The sequence below is a fragment of the Colius striatus genome, chromosome 12 (genome assembly GCF_028858725.1).
Source record: "Colius striatus isolate bColStr4 chromosome 12, bColStr4.1.hap1, whole genome shotgun sequence".
NCBI classification, from domain to species: domain Eukaryota; kingdom Metazoa; phylum Chordata; class Aves; order Coliiformes; family Coliidae; genus Colius; species Colius striatus.
In genome coordinates, this window is record NC_084770.1 from 5,956,206 (window position 1) to 5,977,585 (window position 21,380).

General features: G+C 48.7%; 1 protein-coding gene across 3 annotated transcripts; it reads left to right on the plus strand.

Annotated features, from left to right (window-relative positions):
• The first annotated feature begins 728 nt into the window (after nucleotides 1-728).
• Nucleotides 729-19,489, plus strand: EIF4E2 (eukaryotic translation initiation factor 4E family member 2). Of its 3 annotated transcripts, XM_062005712.1 has the most exons (9): nucleotides 729-870; nucleotides 1,663-1,777; nucleotides 3,065-3,199; nucleotides 4,954-5,058; nucleotides 7,835-7,987; nucleotides 8,073-8,209; nucleotides 13,159-13,393; nucleotides 13,740-13,812; nucleotides 16,459-16,538. In XM_062005712.1, the coding sequence occupies exons 1-8, from the start codon at nucleotides 851-853 to the stop codon at nucleotides 13,809-13,811; spliced, it is 972 nt and encodes a 323-aa protein (XP_061861696.1). In that variant the 5' UTR covers nucleotides 729-850; the 3' UTR covers nucleotide 13,812; nucleotides 16,459-16,538. The 3 variants fall into 3 exon arrangements, with proteins under 3 accessions (XP_061861696.1, XP_061861697.1, XP_061861698.1); XM_062005713.1 differs by lacking the exons at nucleotides 13,159-13,393; nucleotides 13,740-13,812 and adding an exon at nucleotides 19,009-19,489 and having other exon boundaries at nucleotides 739-870; nucleotides 16,459-16,537; XM_062005714.1 differs by lacking the exons at nucleotides 13,159-13,393; nucleotides 13,740-13,812; nucleotides 16,459-16,538 and adding an exon at nucleotides 19,009-19,489 and having other exon boundaries at nucleotides 739-870.
• The last annotated feature ends 1,891 nt before the right edge of the window (nucleotides 19,490-21,380 follow it).

A 21,380-nucleotide genomic window follows, 5' to 3' on the forward strand; every position in this document is an offset into this window, starting at 1 on the left:
AAGAATATTCTGTGCTCATGGGATAACCTACAAATGGATCCATAAAGCATTAGGAGATGCTGACGACTGGCATTGTGTGGGGGCTGTGCTGTACAAGACCTGTGCCATCCCTCACTACACAGTGGGAAAGGACGGGGGCTGGTGCCAGGGGCTCGCCTGCAGCACAAGAGGTGGCTTGGACAGACTCCTTACAGACTGACTGACTGAGCTGAGGGAGCTGGGGCTCTTTAGCTTGGAGGAGACTGAGAGGTGACCTCATTAATGTTTACAAACACAAAGCGGGGTGTCAGGAGGACAGAGCTCAGTGACGGCCAACGACAGGACAAGGGGCTGCAGGTACAAGCTGGAACAGATGAGGTTCCACAGAAACATAAGGAAAAACTTCGCTGTTGAGGTGTGGGAGCACTGTCAGGAGCTGCCCAGGTGGGTTGTGGAGCCTCCTTCTCTGGAGACATTCCAACCCACTCGCTCCAGTTCCTGCGTGACCTACTCTGGGTGACCCTGCTGTGGCTGGGGGTTGCACTGGATGAGCTTTCCAGACCCTGTGAGTCTCTAGCTACCAGCGACAAGCGATGGGTACGGATAAAGCAGCCGGGCGCTGACACCCGCCCGCGCTGCCGGGCCCAGCGCTGCGTGAGGCCTCAGCCGCGCCTCCTCCCGCCCGCCACGACCCGCACTCAACATGGCGGCCTCCGCCTCGCCTCCTTCCGCCGTGCGCCGCGCTCACGGCGCCGGAGGGAAGCGCGGGGCGGCTCCGGGCCGGCCGCCGGAAGCGGCGGAAGGCTTTGGGGAGCGGGCGCGGCGGAGCGGAAGTCGCTGAGGTGGACGGAGGTGGCGGCCGCGAGCGACGATGAACAACAAATTCGACGCGTGAGTGGGCGGCGCGGCCGTCCCCGGGATCCCGCCGCGGCCGGGGCTCCCGGCCCCGCTCCCCGCCCCGCGCTGCCCGCCGCCGCTGCCCCGGCGCCGGTCGGGCGAGACGCGATGAGTCACGGGGCCGCGCTCAGCCCCGTTCATCTCCTCCGAGCCCGGCGCGGGTGCTGCTGCCCGGAGGGGATGCGGGTCTGGGGGGGCAGGGGGGGTCGTCGTGCGGCCGCACGAGCCTGTGCTCTTGGCAGGGCATCCCTCAGCATGCGGCGCGGGGAGTCGCCGGTTGCCTTTTGGCCCCGCTTTCGCTTATCTTTTCCGGCCCTTGGCAGGGAATGGGGCGAGCGGAGAGAACTGTGCGGGGGAAGGTCGCTGGCGTGGCCTCGGCCCCCCTGAGGGGCTGCGTCTTCTGGGCTTGGCGGTGTGGGGAGCTGCGTGTGGGAGACCGCAAAGTTACAACGCAGGGTCTCTGTGTTGGTCTCCTGCATAGTAAGGGATCCTGATGGTAGTTGGGGTTTTACCGTGGTGGATTTGTGTCTAGTGTGAACTGCTTGTGTTTGTTCTAAAAAAGCATTTTGTTGCTCACTTCTGCTTAAAAGTGTGTGCCTAAGATACCTGTGGTGGGCTCTGGGCACGCAAAGGAGTGGTAGTTTTTGCTCTGTGTTGTCAAGTGTACATTTACAAACATTTATGGCCCTTGTACCACGGAGGAACTTGGAAGCAGAGATTGCTGGGGCCAGGTATGAGACTTCTCAGCTGTGAGGTGCAAGGCTCACTTTCTCTCTTCTTCATCAGATTGAAAGATGACGATAGTGGAGACCATGACCAGAACGAGGAGAATAACACACAGAAAGACGGTGAGAAGGAAAAGAACGATCGGGAGAAACCACAGAGTACTACCAAGAGGAAGGTAGGGTGCTGGTGTCTGCATTCCATCGCTAGAGCATGATGTGGGAGTGCTAAAGAGTCAGTTGAAGGTTAAGGAAAATATGTCTTGATGGGCTGTGGTCACTTAATGTGCTGTTACTGGTGTAATGAACACAGAGGGACTACATTAGCATTTGGATAATTTGATGTAGCTTTTGAAGGTATATGTTCTGAGGGGTGAATGCTCCCTGCACAAATGCAGCTAGTACTATGCCAGGCTTTTGAAAAGAAGTGAGAAATAAAGCTTTATTTTCCCCAGAAGTGGGTTTTTTTTGGAAGAGGGTGTGGGGGAAGGACTAATTGATGGGGGGTAGTGTCTTGCAGTTGATTTGTCAGGCTGCATTTGTGTCACTGTTGAAATAACTCTCAAGACAGATCTCTGTATGTGTCGTGTAGCCTAGTTCAGAAGGCACATATCCACCCTGATTTGGGCTTTTTTAATATTGTGTTTAGGAAAAGTATTCTGTCTAAAGTAATGCAATCCTTGTCAACTTTCTGTAGAGCAAGAGACTGAAACCCTGGTAAATGCTGTACCAATGTCAAGTAATACAATATAAGAGCTTTTGGGGACTTTTTTGGTCAGTTTTGGGTCTTGGTTAATGAATTATCATTAGCCTTTTTCATGCTTCTTCAAAGTCTTTTGGATCAGAAATGAGTGTTTTGGAAACTGAAAATGATCACTGCCCTCTGCTAGTGATGGGTTGTGCCAAAGCTGACGTAACGAGTTCTCAGGCTAATCCTGCCAGAGTGCTGGGGTGTTGGTTGCTTGAGGGAGTTGGTGTCACCGAAGAGTTGTAATTGCTTTTGAATCATGATTTAATACAAATGGGGCTTGTTCTTCCCAGAGAGGTAGAGTGTCTTTTTTTCTTCATTTGAAAAAGTTAAAGCTCTCACATTGCTCTTTTCAGTCTGTTTTTTTTCCCTTTGAGACGGGCCCTGTTAAGGACTAAAGGAAAATGTAGTAGTTCTGCCTCTAATAGTTGTGAGACTTGCTTCTTTTTGTGACACTCTCAAGTGCTGAAGTTACTCTTTCCTTGGCCATTCCTGCACTGCCCATTTCTGCTGTTCTTGGAAGTGGTCAGCTGCTGCTTTGCCTAATCAGCAATTTCAGACAATTAACAGAGTACTTTTCTGTAAAGATGAGGATCAGCCGTTTGTTTGATAGTCTGTGAGGACAGGAACGTGTGCACTTCTGATACTGTGAATGGAATTTCTCCCCTTCCCCTTTTAGAGGAGCATGTCAGGGGTAAACCAGGTTTTGTGTTTGCAGGCTGTTGTGCCAGGGCCTGCCGAGCACCCCTTGCAGTACAACTACACCTTCTGGTACTCGAGGCGCACGCCCGGCAGGCCGACCAGCTCGCAGAGCTACGAACAGAACATCAAACAGATCGGCACCTTTGCCTCCGTGAGTATTCCCCTGCTGTCCTCATGCCTCCTGGGCAAGGCACAGTCACTGTGCTGTGTGGGTGCACCTGCAGCCTGGGCTCTTGCTGGCAGGAACAGAGGAGGGGGAGCGATTTGCAGTGACCTGTGTATGAGTTCTTGAATTACCTACAGCAGGTGACGTGTGTTGTCTTCTGCCCTGTGCTAGACATCTGTGCCTGCAGTAATGGTAGTAGCTGGAATAATGATAGGAAGTGCTTCCATGTAGCTTAAGTTTGCTAGCTGGAGCAGAACGTGACAGGTAAGCAAGAGAAGAAAGGAACAACATGTCTGGATGCAGTGTAGGTATGAAGCAAAGACTGTACAGTCCCCTCATAGTTTCCTCTTGCCTGTATTTCCACCACAAAGGCTCTGGAACAAGCATCTGATGTGCTGCATACACAAGCAGCTGGTGACCTGTTGTCTGTCTGAAAGTGATGACTGAGGTGCAATTTGGTGCTGCAGTGAAGTTAATTAAAGGGCAAACTGCTCTCCCTTTCCCCCTCCACTCTGTGATGCTTTGTTCCTGGAATGAGTATATCTTGGAAAGGCAGTGTTGTGTTGGTGCATGGTACTGGCAGTGATAAGCTGTTGTTAAGATCCCAAGATATATAAGCAAAGGATGTCTCTGTTGTAGAGGCACCACTTGTCTTGTGTGGGCAAGTACTTTTGGTTCAGTGAAAGAAAAATGTGGCTGCTGCTGCTGATCTGACAATAACTTTTCACTCTGTTAAATCAATGTAGACTTAACATTGATTTTTAGCTCCTTAGAGGGAGAACTTCAACCATTCCATTGTCTGCTCTTTACTGCAAGGAATTTGTGGTTGCTTTTGTAAGTTGGAATTGAGTCCAGTTAGGATAGAGAGACACTGTCCAGCAGATCTGATAATGTGCTTGGTGCCAAATTCTGTTTAAGGAGGAGAAAGAACAAGCTTCATAAAGAATTCTCTGAGCCTGAATCTGGGTTCACGTTTGTTCTTGACTTTTCAGTAGAAGGCATATAAATGCTAACCACTGGAGGGCATATTCACTCAGTGTAAGAATGTGTGTGTGCATTTGTGTCTGACAAACAGATTGCTTCTGACCCCATCTCAGTCTTGGTTCATAATTTTATTGGCTATCAAAGCAAATTCCTGCCTGGGCAGCTGAGGTCAAAGTGTACCATGGCAGACTGTAAAAAGAAATAAGAGGTATTTAAATAAAAACTCTGAATGCCTTAAGGTCTTAAACCAGCACCAGAATGTGTCTCTTGTCTTAAAACTTGGATACAGTAAAATTAAAGTAAAAGTCTCATTTGGAGGCTCCTACAGTCTCCTAAAAAGAGAGCAGTGGCTAATGCAGGACTGATGTGGATAGTGCAGAGAGGCTTGGCTGTAGCTGATGCACTTGACACACATCTACTGATGGAAAGTTTGGGCAGTAGGATCTACTGGATGTGTTTGGAACTGTTCTCCAGAACAGCAACTATCTTAGCACAGGTTTCTTAAGACAAACAGCAAATGACTTTGGAGGCACCTATTGAGTAGTTCACACAGTCACCTGGTAATAGACCCAGTCAGAAACAGGCACCTAAGCTCTGATCCTACTGTTGGGTATCCTAATCAACACCCTTGTGACAAGAAATTAGAAGGGAAGGTGGCTTTGGCCAGCTGCTGTAGAAAGGGAAGCCTGGTTCTGTAGGAATCTTGGCTGTGAAACAGTTTGAGCAGCCTCATTGTGTGGTTCCTGTCATTGCAGGTGGAGCAGTTCTGGCGGTTTTACAGTCACATGGTACGTCCTGGGGACCTGACAGGCCATAGTGACTTCCATCTCTTCAAAGAGGGAATCAAACCCATGTGGGAGGTGAGTTGGAGCTCTCATTTCTGCATTGCTATTTTCCCAGAGTATTCTGCAGGAGACTGTCTACAGTGAATGGACTCTTGTCCTTAAGTGGCAGACTTCTCTTAGGTGCAGTCCTTTCTTCTGAGTTTCCTGTAAGCTTGTCCTCAGAACTCTGTTCCTTGTAACCTCACAGTCCTGTGAGCTTCTGGCAGAGGAGAGGGAAGATGTGGGTAGTTGCTGGCTGTGCCTCCCCAAAGGTTGCAAGAACTCCAGTTGCCTGGAGCCCAATGAAAGCAGGACCCTAGCTAAGCTCTGCATCTCATGTAGACACTTGTCCTTTGTTGTAGCTTTGTCCAGTGACAGCAGTGTGGGGCTTGCCTGTGGAAGGACTGGCTGGCTGCAGGTGGAATTCAACAGAGCTGTTTAGAATCCAGCCTTCCTTTTTCAGATAAGGAAGGAAGAAGTGCGTGTGGTTAAAAGCTTACAGCTGTAGCGTAGAGCTGGAGATGGAAAGAAGGCTGAGCCCTTCATGTGCTTTTTTTTGATTCCAGGCACTTTGTTTCTGTTCATTCCAACCCAAATCTGTTAAAAAAACCCTTTGCCCAGCAAATCATTCTTCCAGTTGCTGGCCTGCTTCCAGCAGTGACCAATACCATTGGCTATATGAGGATTTTATGTATTGCTCTGAAGTACCTAATTATGCTGCTTGGTTCTGAGAAATTTATATGTGACCCTAGTTGGCAATTATTTTAAGCAAGGTGTTTTATAGCCAGTTACTGCAAATACAATTTGTGTAAAACGTTTAACCCTCTTTGGGCTGCTAGTGAGCTAGCTGCTCTGAAAATGTGTCAGCCTCAGAGTCTACAACTCAATGATACCAGAATTTCTATAAAGTATTTCCCTGTAGCTGTTTTAGGAGGGAATGGAGAGATTTGGGGTATTTTTTACTTCCAGCCCCACTCTCTTCTTGTATTTATAGAGGAGGATCTGGAATCTTGTTGCTGGCCATCCCTTTGTTGCCTGCTTTATAGTACTCTTTTTGCTCTCTTCCAAACTAACCCTTCTTACTGTCATTCTTGTAGGCACATACGTGTGTGCCTGTAGCTCTGATCTTTTTCTGTATCCATCTGTGCCTTTTCTGGGTAAAGTCAGAGGCACTAAGCATAATGTTCCCTGGTGCTTTACTGGGCTGCAGATCATTATTACTCCGGTAAAGGGAAATCAAATGCTTGACTGAACCTGAAGCTTGTTTAACCTGAAAGAAAACTAACAATAACCAAAAACCACACAGTACAGCATCTGCCTCCCAATTGCTGTTCTCTTTCTAGCCTTGGAGCTGCTTAAACCACTTTGAAATGTTTTGAGCAATACCATTTTCTCATCTGACCCCCTTTAGTCATTGTGGAAGATTTGGAGGCGTTAAACCCAAGCTCCTTTCCATCGACTTTGAAAACAAGGATAGTTAATCAGAAACTGGTTTGCATCTTAAAGCAGTATGCCACATTCCTAGGACTGTGTTGGTTTGGGTTCTTCACCACCCGTGTGGCTGCTGTCATCCTCTGAGCTGTGTCCGTAGCTGCTGCCCTCCCCTTTCAGTACAGGCTTTAGCACACACCTGAAGACTCAGAGTCTGGTGAATGCTGCTGTCAGGTTGGCACTTCCATGTTTGCTCAGGATTGCTTTGTTAGTATTGGATGTCCTGAGAACACACAAATGTTTAGTTGTATCTGAGATCTGGAGAAATGTTAAGGCTAAAGCCTTAACCCCTTTGTTAAGAAGGGTTGTGTTGCCTTGCCTAGCATCTCTGATGTGAGTCCCAGCTTGGCAGAGGGGATTGCTGGGGATTTGGCTAGGGATGTCCTGTGTTGTTCAGTCCCCTCTGAGTTACCCTTTCTTCTCTGTTTCTGTCCTAGACCTGTCTTCCCTGTCACTTCTCTGACTCTCCTCTCACCCTGTAAGATTTCCCAGCTACAGTGTTGTACCAGAGTGCTGCAGGGCTCCATTCAGAGTAGGAGCTGCTGTTTGCCAGAGGTGTGCAATCTGGGAAGCAGGGGACTCTCTAGCAGTTTTCAGCTTTTTCAGATGCATTGTAGAGAGTCACAATATTGAGGTGACAGTGCTTAGCACAACTTTTTTCTTTATTCTCTCCCCTTAATTTTGGAGGGAAGATCCATTTCCCTGTGTCACCAGAGTCTGGAACAAACATCCAGCTGTATGGTGTTTGATTAGGGGCTGCCAGAGAAGGGACTGGTCCTTTCTGTGTTAACTTGTGAGCCCATTCCTGGAAATGTGGAAGGAAAGTATTTATCAACTTTTCACTTCCTTTGAAGTATTCACTTTGCAAACTCTTTCCCTGCCTTTTGTGTTCTATGATGAGGGATTTTTCCTGTTTACAAGCAGAACTACATTTAGTTCTGAGGATTAGACAAAGGGAGAATCCATGTCTGGTTTAGGAATAGTTTTAGGGTCCTTGTCTCTGGTTCTGTGTCCAGATTGATAGGCTGGTGATAGTCTTTTGTTAGTGGGATCAAAACACTAGATCTCAAGTTTCCAGTGCATAGAACTTCATCTGGAGTGCTGAGAGTCATTGTTTCAAGTACTTTATATTCCAAGTAAGTGGTCTAAGTCTGTCCCTGCTTTTGTGGGGGAGAAGCAAAATGCTTTTGCTTGAAAATACCTCCATTCTGTCCCTCACCCTACCCAATCAATATGTGCTCCTCTCTGTGGCTCTGCTGTCTTGTGGGAAGCAGTAGAATAACTGGAAGAAAACAAATAGATTTCTCGCCCCTCTTCCTAGGATGATGCCAACAAAAATGGTGGCAAATGGATTATCCGTCTGCGCAAGGGCTTAGCGTCACGGTGCTGGGAGAACCTCATCCTGGCCATGCTGGGAGAGCAGTTCATGGTGGGGGAGGAAATCTGCGGGGCAGTCGTCTCTGTCCGATTCCAGGTAAGTGCTTTGGCAGAGGTGGCATGTGCTTCCACTTGGCTACAGAAGGTGGTGTCTGCATTACCCCTCCCGTGCTGTTCTGCAGGAGGATATCATCTCCATATGGAACAAGACGGCCAGCGACCAGGCCACAACGGCCCGCATCCGCGACACGTTGCGAAGAGTGCTCAACCTACCTCCCAACACCATCATGGAGTATAAAACACACACCGACAGCATCAAGTAGGTGTGGTGGCAGGGGGAGGGCCTGCTGCTGGCTGCATGTGCGCTCGAGCATCGTGGTGCAGATTGCAAGGACTGAAAGAAGCGCTCATGCATGAGGGCTGGTGGCGGCGAGCAGTAATACCGGTGGCAGCATTTGTTGCCAGTGTGCTTTGAAAGCCAAATGTCTGTGTCCTTATCATGCTGTTGTTAGGGGCATTTGTTTCTAATAGTAAACACTTAATTTTAGTGCATAGACTGGGGCTTTTTTAGCAATGTGCTCAGCCTGTCGCCTGGGAGATGGGCAGCCCAGTGTGGGGCCGTGGCTCGATACGTTCCAAGATAAGATTGCAGTGGGGGGGACGAGATCATTTGAATAAATAGAGATTCTGGGGAATAAAGTGCGGAAGCTAACGGCGATTTATGGTGCCATTAGACTTATAAATGGTCTTGGGAAAGTGCTGTGTGAATTTACAGTGCTGTACAAATGATTTCTAATCATAATAAACGTCGTATATTAAGTCTTCCAGGCCCTGGTGACAGAGGCTCTTTAACAAGACTGGAAGATCACAGTACACAGAGAGGACAGCTGTATTTTTAAATAAACCTATTATAGCTTACCATACCAGGCCATTCAGGGTGACTTTTATTTCCCACAAAGTGCTGAAAGATTGCATCTATAGGTATTAGTTAGAGGTGAATAATGTAATTTTCCCTCCCTTTTTTTCCTTAACTGCATTAGAAAGCAATGCACTGATTAGGTCAGATTGGTTAAATTAACACTTGAAAAGGTGTAGCCGGAAAAAGAAGGGAAACAAATTGCTAAGACTTGGATAGTGCAGTGAGCTTTCTAATCTAGCTGTAATCAAGGTGCAAGTACCCTCTGTGGCTTCCTGTCATTATGCTAGCTTGTCCTTTCCACGTAGTAATCACCCCATCGTCAGTGTGCTGTCAGGCAGTTTGGTGAGGTCAGTCCTGGCTTGAGCAGATAGCTGGCTTCCAGTTGTGGCCAATTGTGCATGTGGGTCACTAGCAGCAATACAGAAGTCTCATTTAAACTGCCTGTAGGCATCTGGTGTTCCACGTGGCCCTCCCTCCTATATGTGTGGGAAAGAGAAGGGAAGAAGAAATTATTATTAAACTGCATCTTTTTCAGGCAGTTTTGGTTTCTGAAAGTTCCCACTTCTGTTACTGGAATCTTGTGATTTTGCCAGTAACAGTCCTCGTGCACTTTTTGCCAGGAGAGGGCACTATCGACTCTCTGTCTATGTCACGAGCCAGCAAAGGGCTCATAGACACATGACTGGGTATTTTACTCCCATTCAGCAGGAGTAGACTGCAGACTGTGGTGATGCGGCTTTGTAGTGGAAAGAGGGAGGTGTCTGACTTCTCTCAGTCTCTGTAGGGAGAACTGTGTATTGAGCCAGCTGTCCTAAGCTGTGCTGCTGGTTTATGCAGCAAGTTTAGAATGGAAATGAGGTGGCCTTTCCCTTACAATTCATTGCCACCAGCACTTCCTAGGACAGAGAATGCTGCTCTAGCAATGTCTGTAACTGTTCTTGCTCTGGCAGCTGTCAGTCCTTGAGTGATGGTAGGTCCGTTATTGTGGGCTTTCCCTGGCACAGTGTAACATGCCCTGCTTGCTGCCCGTTCCTCCTGCGTAGCATCCAAGTTTCATTTTGTGCTGCTGAGGGATGGCACAAAATGAGCTTGTCCAAGAATAGCAGGTGTTGCAGGAGTCAAGTTCAGTAGCTCAGGTTACAGCTGGGAGCAATTCTTACCTAGGGGTGGACTGGCTTCTCTCCCACTTATTCTTCTGTGGGTAGGAGGGCTAGGAGTTGGTTTGATGGTGTGCTAGTGAGAGAGATCTAAAGAACTAACCTTCCACCATGGAGGGAATCATCACAGAGGGGTTTGTTTCTTGCTGCCTCACTTGAGCTCCAGCAGTGCTGATTGCAATGCTGTCCTTCTAATGTCCCTCATGTCAACTGGGAGCAGAACTGCTCATCAGTGGGGTTTGTGTGGTGAGGCACGGCCTGGCTTGGTGTGCCTCTCGCCTGGGAGCAGCAGGCAGCGAGCCCAGCAGCTGCAGAGAGGGACAGTGCCTGCTTCCTTGACAGAGAAGAGCGGGACAGCCCCAGCTTTCAGTCTGACTCTTCTTGGCAATGCTTCATATCATTAAGGTTCTCTCACTAATGAAGAATCTCTTGTGTAACTAGTTCCATCCTCCATAAAGTCTGTCTCCTTTTCCTCACCCATCTATCAAGCCCTGTTGAAATACTGTCCGTCATGAATAAACTCCACTTATGCTGTGCATGTACCATGTGATTTATGACTCGGGAGGGCTTTCTAGCCAGCACTCTATATTCACACTCTGGCTGTGTTTTATGAAAGGCTCTAATGGAAGAGCCGTGCTGTAGGCTTTGTCAGGGCTGCCTTGCTAGCAGGGCTCGTGGCATTTTTCATTTGTATGTGCTGCATCTCTCCACTAGAGCTCTGCTCATGTGCAGGGTTTGATTGGCATTGATTGTGCTTCAGGGAAGGGAGCACGCTTAGCGAGAAAAGAACAGGCATTTCTCAAAACCTTGACTTTTAGGTAGTGAATTGACCTGGATTAGCTTTTGACACACTGTAAATGAACACTCTGTAGAAATTGCTAGTGTGCCCCTTCTGTGGAACCTGAGCCCCACGTTTCAGGTTTTATATATTCCTTTTGTGATGATGCATTTCATGTTAACTTGTTTTTAGACACCATTTTTCATGAGTTGTCAGTGAGACTGCAGCCCTCTTTGTTTCAGAAAGTGGTTGTGCTGCCAAGCTGCGTTTGAAAAGTATCTGTTGCTTCACAGCTATTCCAAGGAGCTGTTCTGTATTCTGTCCTTTCTGCTCTCAGTGGTGGGGCTCGTACATTTAGCTAGATAAGCAGATCTTTCATTGCAATTTTCCTTTGTTTGTCCTTTCTCTTACTAGTGATATTGACAAGCTGCCTAAATCCCAGGGAGTGGAAGGGTCAGCCTAGTCTGTATTAATTTCCAATCTTGCTAGAGCAGCTAGAACAGTCTCTTGGACTCTGCTGAATTCCAGGGGATTTATAGTACCTTAGGCGTTACAGTGCTGAGCACCTGAAAAGAACATATGTGACATTCTGAGGGCTAACTTGTTTCAGGAGCTGGGGAGAAATTGCTTCTCTTTGTTCCTGCAGAGGTGGACTGAGAGAGGTGCACTCGGACGTAGTGAGCCACTTAATAGGTTCTGTTCATCAAGTGTTGTTAACCTTGGAGGTGACATGGTCTAGCAGTGACAGTGGGTTATGGACAGTGGCACTCCCTGTGGTTTGTAATTCAGGGGAGAGAGGAAAAAAAAAACCCAAACCTCTTAATTTTGAAGCCTTGGGAAGCGTACTGTGTGGTTTTTGAAAGCAAAACATTACTGGCCACAGCCTGGTCATGTCTCAACAAAGCCACTGAAAATATTCACGTAACTGTAGCCAGCGAACTGCAGCTGGGAGAGGAGTGAAGGGGAAGTGGTCACTGTTAAGTTTGGATTTGAGCAACACAGCATACAAGTGGCTATCTTGCATTTGCCCTGCCTGGGGTTATCAGCCTTTCTTTTCTGCGCTGATGACTGTGGTCAGTGACCATCTCCTGTGCTGAGAGCTCTTACCTGCAGTAGCATCCAGAAATCCCAGGCAACTGCAGCACCATTGCTTCATCTGCCAGGAGAGAGCAGAGCTGTGGCCATGCAGCAGGTCACCACTGAGCAGGCTGGGCTGGAGGTGTTTTGGTTGCTGTGTGACGTTATGGATCGTCCTGTCAGCTCTAAAGCAAGGCTGCTTTTTCCAAAAACAAAGCTTCAGTTATTTGTAAGTGCCTGCTGCAGTGAGAGCTGAGCAGGGTATAAAACTCTCCTTTCCTTTCAAAGCCACCACTGATAACTAATGGGTTGACTGGAGTAAATGAGAAGAATTGTTGATCTTAATGGGGCTGGTACTGGGTTCATTTCACTGCAGGCAGTTGGAGGAGATGGCGTCAGACTATATTTTAGCTCAGGAACAAGCAGATGTCCTATGGAGGGAATAAGGGTATGCATATAAGGGTAGGAAGAGACTGCAGGGACGAGGTTCTCAGGACAAAAAAGTGCAGAATGAGGAAGAGAAACCCTCATGGAAGTGGCAGGTGTAGGGCAAGAAGATCAGTGTTTGTGAGCTAGAGGGCTGATGGTGAGGTACTTGTGAGAAGTCTCCCATGTTACATCAGAGTTTAGATAACTCTGTAGCTCTGTTGTGCTTTTGTAGGGCTGTTTTCCATTTGTTTGCTCATTTCCAGTGAGAACTCCTCAATGCTGCTGTCCTAGTTGTGTCATCTTTGTATCTTCAGTGATGTGGGCAGGGTTAACCTTGTGTAAAGTTAGATGGCTGGCAGATGGGACCCATACACAATACCTGATAGCTGTTAGTGGAAGGCAGGTTGCCTTGGGTCTCACCATCTCTAGAGAGCTGTGTTGTTTCATTCCCTCAAGTCTGAGAGGAGGAATAAAAGCTGGAGGAGAGCGGTGAGGTTTCAGATCTGATAGCTGTCCTCTGCTCCTCAGTCTCTGTAATACTGGCTTAATTCATTTATCACTCCATTCTCCAATTCCACTAATATTTCCAGGTGCTGCAAATCTAAAAGCACTTTGATAGAGCTGGGCTTTGAAATGATGGATTCATTGAGTCATTCTCCCTGCTTTATTGGGAAGTGTCTGTGACTTTGTGAAAGGCTTCCCTATCTTAGTGACCTGACTCTCACCAAAGAAGTGACTATAAACTATTTATTTTCTGGGTTTTTTTTCAAAGAGGTCAGTTCAGACATGTTCATTTCAAAGTCACGATGGCATCTGTAATTTTCCTTTGCCATACTGACAGATGGATGTGGAAGAATTCTCTCAGGCTAGAAGGATATCCTACATTTTTTAATGCCATTTGTTTTCAGGCCCGTCACAGAATTCTTGTCTGGCTTTAAACAAGTCCCAAACACTGTGATAGAAGGTGGGGAGCACCCAGGAAGAGGCTGTGCTGCACTGGACACTGTATCTGCTGAGGACAGCGAGCGCTCAGCCTGCTGGGAGGCTGCACACAGGCTGGGGAGAGGAACAGACCATGCTGACTGCACTGAGGGAAGCATGGGCTATGAGCTCTGCCTCCTTCTTCAGCTGGGGAAGGGAGTGGTAAGGAGGCAGAGCTGCACAGGGAAATACTGAAGGGGAACTGGTAGGATGGCAAGATTGTGGGTGGTTAGAGAAAACAGCTAGGGCTGCTTGCACAATGGTGATCTGGAAAGTCCCTTGAAGCAGCTGTGACTGCTCTTCCTCTTTTTGCTGGAGTGGCTCCTTTTTGCACTTTCATCCCCAACTTATTGATGGGACAAAGGGAGCCTGCCTGGGTCCTAACCCTGGGCAGTGGGGGGAAAAGGTGGGGAGTTCCATCAGTTGTGGGTCAGGACTGAGTGTGGTAGAGCAGCTCTGGCTGCCTTTATTTAGCCTGCTAATGTTTCCATTTCCCATCTGTTCAAAGGGAATAACCTCAGTGCTGGGGATCAATTCGCTGAGTATCTATCTGATTGCTGCGCAGACAGTAGAGCAATAAGGTACTAAAAATGTCTATACATAAAAATAACCTCTTAGACTGTCTGGCACTGTGCCTTTGGCACGTCACAGGTCATAAAGATTCTGCCAGATGAAATTAACTGGCAGCCTTGTTCTGTACAGAATGGAGAGCTGTTTGCTCTGCTAGCAGAGTTTAGGTACATTAGGGCAGACACATCCTGGTGGATTTTTTCAGTCAAGTCAGCAGATAGTTGGAGTAATTAGTGCTATAATATGTATGAGGGTCTTGGCTTAAAAATTCTTGGCTGGAAGAGCTTTTTCTCTTTATGTCTGAGAAGGACTTGGCAGCTGAAGGACTATGTGCATGATGTTATTGGGATGTTGGAACAGGGAACTCCTTGGTTTGAAAGGGGTAATAAATTATCGATTATGTTGACAAATATTCTGTCCTTGTGTCCTGCCTGCAGAGAACAGCAGTTACAGATTTGGGGAGAACTGTGGGAGGGGAAAGGCAGAAGATGTGATTATGGGTGATGGAAGTGTGGTCAAAATACAAGGCATGGGAGGCTGGAGGGAAGACATGAAGGTGGAGCCTTTTTGACAAGGCTGGGGATGTGCATAGCTTTCCAGCCTGTATTCAGCAGCTAAGAGGCCTTCAGATTCAGAATTTCTCCTAAATTTCTCCTGGAGAGAGGCAGTGGTGCCCACAGTGTCTGGGACCATATGGTGCCTGTGTGACATGGGCAATTTTCCTTTTTCTGGAAGATTTCTTGGCCTCATGGCCTTGAAGGGTGCTGTGTCTGGAGAAACTCAAGGGGCAAAGTCCCATTCAGGGGCTTCTGTGCTGCTGCCTTGCCTAGAATGAGCCACTTGTGGGTTTCTGTCCTCCAAGCAGCATACTGCTGAAGGTCAGACTGAGTTGCAGGTCTGACCTGGTGTTCTAATGTGCCACAGCCATGTCCTGTGTCCTGTCCTGTTGTGTCTAGCCTTTGCTGTCTTTCTCTCTTACCTTTTGTTTGGGTTCAAGGGCTCCTGGCTGAGGGCCAGCTAGAGATCCTGTGTGTCTTTGGGCTGTTAGTCACTTGTCCATCCTACATGAGGAGGATTTTGTGCAACTGTGGATGGAGGGAGACAGAGGAGAAAACATAGCCAGCAGTAGGTAAAGGTTCTCTTAGACCTTGGTAGTTCACAGGAGCCTGTTCTTGCAGAACTGTGGAGATTTAGTTGCTTCTTGTAAGTTCTGTTGAAACAGTTTTGAACTGGGAAGAGCAGGAGCACGCAGCAGGTGTGTGCTGGTGGTGCTGAAGTCAGTGATCTTTAGGGTTTCACATTCAGCCCTTTCAAAAGCGTGATTTGCTGTCCTGTGGCCTGGGAAGGACAGTGTCACAAATGCCAGGCTGCATGCCCCAGTGACAAGCTTCCTGTTATGCCCTCTTTGTTGTGCCCCCAGCGAGACTGTGCCTGTGTGTGGTGTACAGTCTGGCAGAGCACATGTGACAGGCACTCTGCCAGTGTCCTCCCTGTCTGTTTGGGCTGTGACTTTGCTGGAAAACAGCATGTGACACCTGAGCTGCTTTTACAAACGCTGGTTGAGAGCTTGACTCTTTAAAGTTCAGGTAAGAGCCAGGCTGGTGGTCTGCTTTTAGCACAGATGCTGACTAATACAGGATTAACGTTTCTGGACTGTCTTGTGTTGCAGTGGGCTGATGAGGCAATGCAGAAAACAAGATGTGAGGTAGCTGCTAAGTAGCAGCAACAAAATCTGCAGAGTGGTCTGGGTTTTTATGACTGACTTGAGTTCCCTTTAAGGTCCCTCCAGCTCCATGGGACTCTCTGGGTTTAGTAAATGGCTTGGCAGTGGCACTATTTTGCTAGGCATGGAGGACTATGAGGTTCTTTGATGTCTCTGGTCACAGAAGATAATAACTGTGCTCGCATTAACCTCAGCATCTTTCCCCTGAGAGGGCTTTCAGTATGCTGCCTCCATAAAACAGCCAGCAATTTCTCAGTCTGCTGGCTTTGTCCATCAGGAGCGTTCTCCAGCAGCCAGTGCAGCGTTAGGCCTGGCCCTCCAACTTACCTCAAAACATTTTCATTTCAAGCAGCTCTCGTGTTTTTCCTGGGTGTCATTAACACTGCAGGTCTACAATAGGAAATGAGACTCTCTAATAACAGTTGCATTCTGCTGCCTGATCTAAGGTGTTTTGTAGCAACTAAGCCTTGTGGCATTAAAGAAGCCCCTTTTGGGGGGATTACTGCATAGGCAGGTGTGTGGTGAAGCACGAGGCCAGGAACTGGCTGAGTGTAACCAGGCAAGGAAACCAATCTCCCACAAGCATGCAACATCGGCTGTTTTATTAGCAACAGGAAATGGATATTCCAGTTGTGACTGGGAAGGTCATACCTGTCTCTGGGTATTAATGTAGCTATATCACCAGCAGCCAGTGGGAACACTTCATGTCTGTGCAGAACGTTAAAGTTGCCTGTGCTGTCAGATGTTTGGCTGGGTTTTAAGGATGCTGCTATCCACTAGGGCTATCAGAGAATATTGCCTTGCTCTCTGAAGACAAGTGCCTTTCAAACGCCATTGAATGTTTCTGCTCTCGTTAAAAGTTAAGAAGCCTTTGATCTGAAGTGCTGTTTTTTTTGGTTTTTGTTTCATTTTTTTTTTCCCTCTGGCTTGCCAGGGCCTGGGAGGAGTTTCATGGCCTGGTGAACAGCAGTGGCCGCTGATCCAACGCTCCCCCTCCCTCTGTCACGCACAGGGTAGGGCCTCATCTTTCTTCCTATGTGACTTCACGGCATACCTCTCAGCTTCCAACCCTCTTCCTGTAGGCTGGCGTGTTCTCTTGCCTTATGGGCCTGGTGCTGGGCTCATTCTGCCATTGGCTATTTCCCAGGGTCAAAAATGATGATTGTTTTTTGACCAAAGCCCCCGACACTCCCCGTGGTCTCCATCCACGCAGCATTTTCTGTTGTGACGCTGTGTGTGATTTTGCTAACGTGTCCTTCCTCTGGGCAAGGCACCTGTGTCCCAGACCGCGTCCCAGGAGGCTGAGAGGTATGTCTTCAGCTTGGGGCTGTTGCCTAGGGTGGACTGTAAGCAGACATGGAGTGGTAAATGAATGCTAAGCACATCCATGTGATGGACACTGAGGGAGGCACCTGGAGCTTGGCACACGTGCCTTTGCTTTTGACAGTGGGCTGGAGCAGAATAAATTAGTCTGTCAGTAAAAGCTTTGCTCAGGAAGGACACACAGTAGCTACTGTATTTAGAAATAACGATGCTGGGGCTAATGAGATGAAACCACCTGCTACTTCTCATAGTGGCAACTGACCATGTGCAGAGAAAATAGCCAAGATGAGCTCAGGGCTGTTGTGAGCTTTGCAGCTCAGATTGTTTTCCCCCTCCAGTGCCCACTTCCGTGATAGCAGGCCCTTTCCTTAAAAAGGACTAGCAGGAGGCCTGGTGATGAGAGTTGTGTTTGGTTGTAGCCAAGTGGGATTGCTTCATTGCCAAGTGCCAGGGCAGAGGAACACGCTGGGAGGAAGCGTTGCATTGCCCAGTGCCTGACACAGCCAAGCTCCCAGGGGCACTGGGGATCGCAAAACCTCCCTATACAGCTTTGGGCAATGTTCTTGCAGCTTGCTCTGAAGTCAAAGATCTCTCTCCTCACAGATTGGACATTTTGTGAGGATCCATGGTTACAGAATGTGACACAGGCATCTAGTAGTGTTGTTACTGTTAGGTGACATTCAAGTGACCTTCCAGAAGAAACCAGCTCACCAGTCTCAGAAGGCAGTAAATGTGCCAAGTGTATAGGGAGACAGGGAGAGAGTTGATTTAGCTCCCAACTGTATTGGGTTATCTGTGCTGAACAGGGAGAGCAGCAAAGAGCAGAGAGCACCCTGATAAAGGTGAAAGGAGGGAAAATGTAGAAAGACCTGTCCAAAAGTGTGCTGTCCTCCTGAGGTAGATGGCATGGGTGAAGGTACACTGTGGGATAGAAAGCCAGATTAACTGGAATCCAGTTAATGAGTCATGTTCCCACATGGCAGCACAGCCCACTTTCCTGGCAAGTGCTAAGGTGAACCCCAGATTTCTGCAGATGGCCTCCAGCATTGGTTTTGCTGTCATGTCATAGCAGAGTAAGTTGTTCAGCTCTCTAATAGAGAGTGCTTTTTACTTCCTTCTGCTCCTCAGCTCTCCAGCCTCCCTCCTGGAGATGTTCCAGCATGAGCTGTGCTGCAGTGTTACAGGTACTGTGCAAGTCTCAGCAGCACAGAGTTTAAGGGTTTTAAGCAGGGTTTTGCAGCCCTGCAGAGCACCTTGCTTCCAAAGCTGCTGCCTTTGCTCTTCAACACAGCTGTGCCCATTTAGTGTGGTGTGTGCTGGAGCATTCCTAGGTGTTTGGTTTGGGCAACTTTCTGTCCCTGTTATGGGAAGAGCTGCCAGACCTCTCCTCTCAAATTAATTGTAATCTCATTTATTTCCATTTGAGTTAAAAAAAACCCCACACCACTTTTCTATTAATGTGTAAATATGCTTTGCCTGCTGCTGCTGCTCCCAGGCTAGCTAGCAGTCAACAATTGTCACCTGCCCCATCCAGTTGCTGCCATGTGCCACCAGACTATACAAAGGAAGGTTGTGGACCAGTAGTCCTTGCCTTGTCAGTAGCCCCTGCGACTCACGTGGCTGTGCTCATGTGAGTAAAAGCTGCTGAAGAAACTCCTCTATTGAAACTTGAGGGAAACGTCCTTCTCAGATTAGATGTTCTTCTAAGGGAGGAGAGACCAGAGAGCTACGTGTGTTGACAGCATGACAAAAGAAGCCTAAATGTGAGGGACAGAGGCAGGAGGATGTTGGACCAGTGGTGTATTTGTGCTCTGAGCAGAATCCCTGAGGACCAATGTTTGGGAAGGAAGACATATTGCAGGATGTTTAAACACTAAAATCTGACCAGGGAGGTTTCCAGAGCCTATCATAGGCTCTGCTGACAGGAGATGACACTTTTTTTTCTCCCCAGTGAATGGGCATGACCCAGGATCTCCCTGTGTTCCAAGTGCTCTAGAGCAGGTTGACTCATGCAGAAAGTCTCTAGTTAGAAAGCAGATCTGCTCAGGAGGTCTGAGTGACATCCAGGGATGGCAACACTGGTAGCCATGGTGGGAGGAATGGGAGGTGCTGTGATCTGAAAGAGTGCACACCTTCAACCTCTTTCTTCCCTCTTTTCCAGGGACAATTCAAGCTTTCGAAACACAAAAATCACATTGTGAGAACAAGAGTTGGCTCTAAGCTCCTCTCTCCGTGTTGAAAGCACCGAGGGGTCTCCACCAGTGCCCTCCGACCTCTGAAGGGACTCACGGGCCACTCTCTCGCGCTCCTCCTTGGAGGAAGGATCCATCTGGAGCCCTCCAGCAGCGGTGACAACAGGCTGATTTTGTCATACACAAACGTTTTTTAGCGGTGGGGGGGAGGCCAACCTTTCAGTTAGCAGCGTGCCCTCGGGGCCGCGGCTTGCAGCACTTTCCTCTCCTTCTCTACGTGGCCTGCAGGATCTCTGGGATTCTGCCCCAATGACAGAGCCTTTTGCTGAGGGATGCTAGTGTTATAAATCTCTCTGCAGCTGGGAGGAGCATCCCAGTTGAGAGTCAGCCCTATGGTTTTCAAATGCCCCCTTTCAGCTCTGCCAATAAATTATTGGGTCTCTTTGTTTCTTTCGGTCTCTCTTTTGGGGAGGGTGGGGGCCTCCATCTGAAAACTGATGGCATGGCATTTCTCTTAGGCTGTGGTGAAGCCCCAGGCTTGCTTCTGCCAGCTCCACAAAGCATCTTCCTCTGAGCTGCCCACCTACATGAAGCAGCAAGGCACCCCAAGTGCCAGGGGTGGCCAAATTTTGCTGTATTTGTGGGGATATCTGGGCAGTGGAGTTAGGAGGTGCAATGTCTTGCTTAAAATGAGATGCTTGCTTTGTCTTTGCCTCTTCTTCATAGTCCCTGGTTAGCAGTGCCTTGCACCCAGCCTTGTTTGGTGAGAGCGATGCAAGCTTCCCTTAAACTGGCACAGAGAGGTGTTCGGTGTGACTTAGTTGCCTTGCCTCTCTCTCTGTGGAGAGCCAGCAGTGCTGCCCTGTGTTGGAGCCAAGGTTTGTAAGTCTCCATCCCTCTGGGAAACTGGACTCCCTGTGGGTGCAGCAGAGGGTGGTGGCCCAGGCTGCTGCCTGCAAAGCCAGCAAGGCTGTGATTGGGATGGCAGCGAAACAATAGGAGCTAATTATTCCTCTGATTCCGCTTGACTACAACACTAATTGTACTCATTAACAGCTCCAGCCTTTTCCCCTTTTCCTTAGGGAGTCATGCAATTGCCTTTCAGCTTTAATAGAGCCTTTGCCTCGGGCCTGAAATGGGGCACATCTCCTGGCCTGCCTGCTCTGCACAGTCCCCAGGAGCAGGGGCTGCAGGACAAGCACCGGCCTTGGGCACTGAGAGACCTTCAGCTTCACAGCTCCAGTTGCAGATTCCTCGTGTTATTGCTGAAGCCTGGACTGAGAGCAGCCCAAGCTGGCAGAGGAAATGGTTTAAAATGTGCAGTCTTCTGAAGGACTTGATTTCCATGTTGAGAGTGTCAGCCTTAGGCCGTCTCTAGAAGCCTTCAGTGCCCTGACAGCAAGGACTGACTGTGCCCTGTGGGCAGGCAGCTTGTGCCTGCTGACACCTGCCTGAGCAGGGAGCAGGGCAGATGCCCAAGCTCTGGTGGCATCCCTCTGTCTGTTCCTCGAGACCCCCATGGTCCTGTTCCTGCTCTGGCCACTTGTTTTGTCACCAGCTCTCAACCAAATGCTCTTTTCCAGGCACGGTTTGCTTTCCTGGCTGCCGTTAGGTACCACTGTGGCTGCTGCTTAAAATTCCTTTTAAATACAACTCTCCCCTGCTGCTCTCGGGTATTTGTTAGGGGGGATTTAGCTGTAATTACATTTTGGCAATCTAAGCAAAAATAGCCTTGCAAGGCAAGGCTGAAATACTAGCTGCAGGCTCCTTTATTCCCCGTGCATTTAGCTGCTTGCAGATGACATCACTCCGGGCTGCAGCCCCGTTGTTGTGCCCAGCTGCGTGTCGTGGCCACCTCTGCTATTTCATCTCCTCGCCCACTTCTCCCCTGTGCTGAGCACAGGCTTGCTATTAACGCAGAAAGTGCTGCAGCCCTGCTGTGCTCGCCCTGAAAAGCGCCTTGCACGTGAGCTGGGGGAGAGGGAGGCTGTTCCTGCCCCTGCCGCCGTGGCTGAGGTTCAGAGGAGCTTGATGCTGGTTCCTCTTGCTCAGCCCTGGAGGCAGCGAGCTGCCTGGGTGGGGTTTGGCCTGTGGAAGGCTGCAGCTTTTCCTGAGGTCAGGAGAAAAAGTGGAGTTCCATCAGGGCTGAGCGTCATATTTGGCCTGGAGAGGGAGGGAGCCAGGCTGCTTTTGGAGCAGGGCTTTGGGGTTGTGGGCTACCGTGTCCCACTAGTATGAGACAGCCATAGCGTTGTTTGGGAGGGGAAGGAGCAGAGAGTGACAGTACTGACTGTTAAAAAACGCCTTGTGCTGGAGACTGACAGACAATGGGAACCCAGGA

What these genes read in the sequence shown, in the direction of transcription:
- EIF4E2 (XM_062005712.1), top strand. Translation starts at nt 851, where the DNA reads ATGAACAACAAATTCGACGC. An exon ending in ATGAACAACAAATTCGACGC is followed by an intron (nt 871 to 1,662) that starts GTGAGTGGGCGG and finishes CTTCTTCATCAG; the next exon opens with ATTGAAAGATGACGATAGTG. An exon ending in TCGTCTCTGTCCGATTCCAG is followed by an intron (nt 7,988 to 8,072) that starts GTAAGTGCTTTG and finishes GCTGTTCTGCAG; the next exon opens with GAGGATATCATCTCCATATG.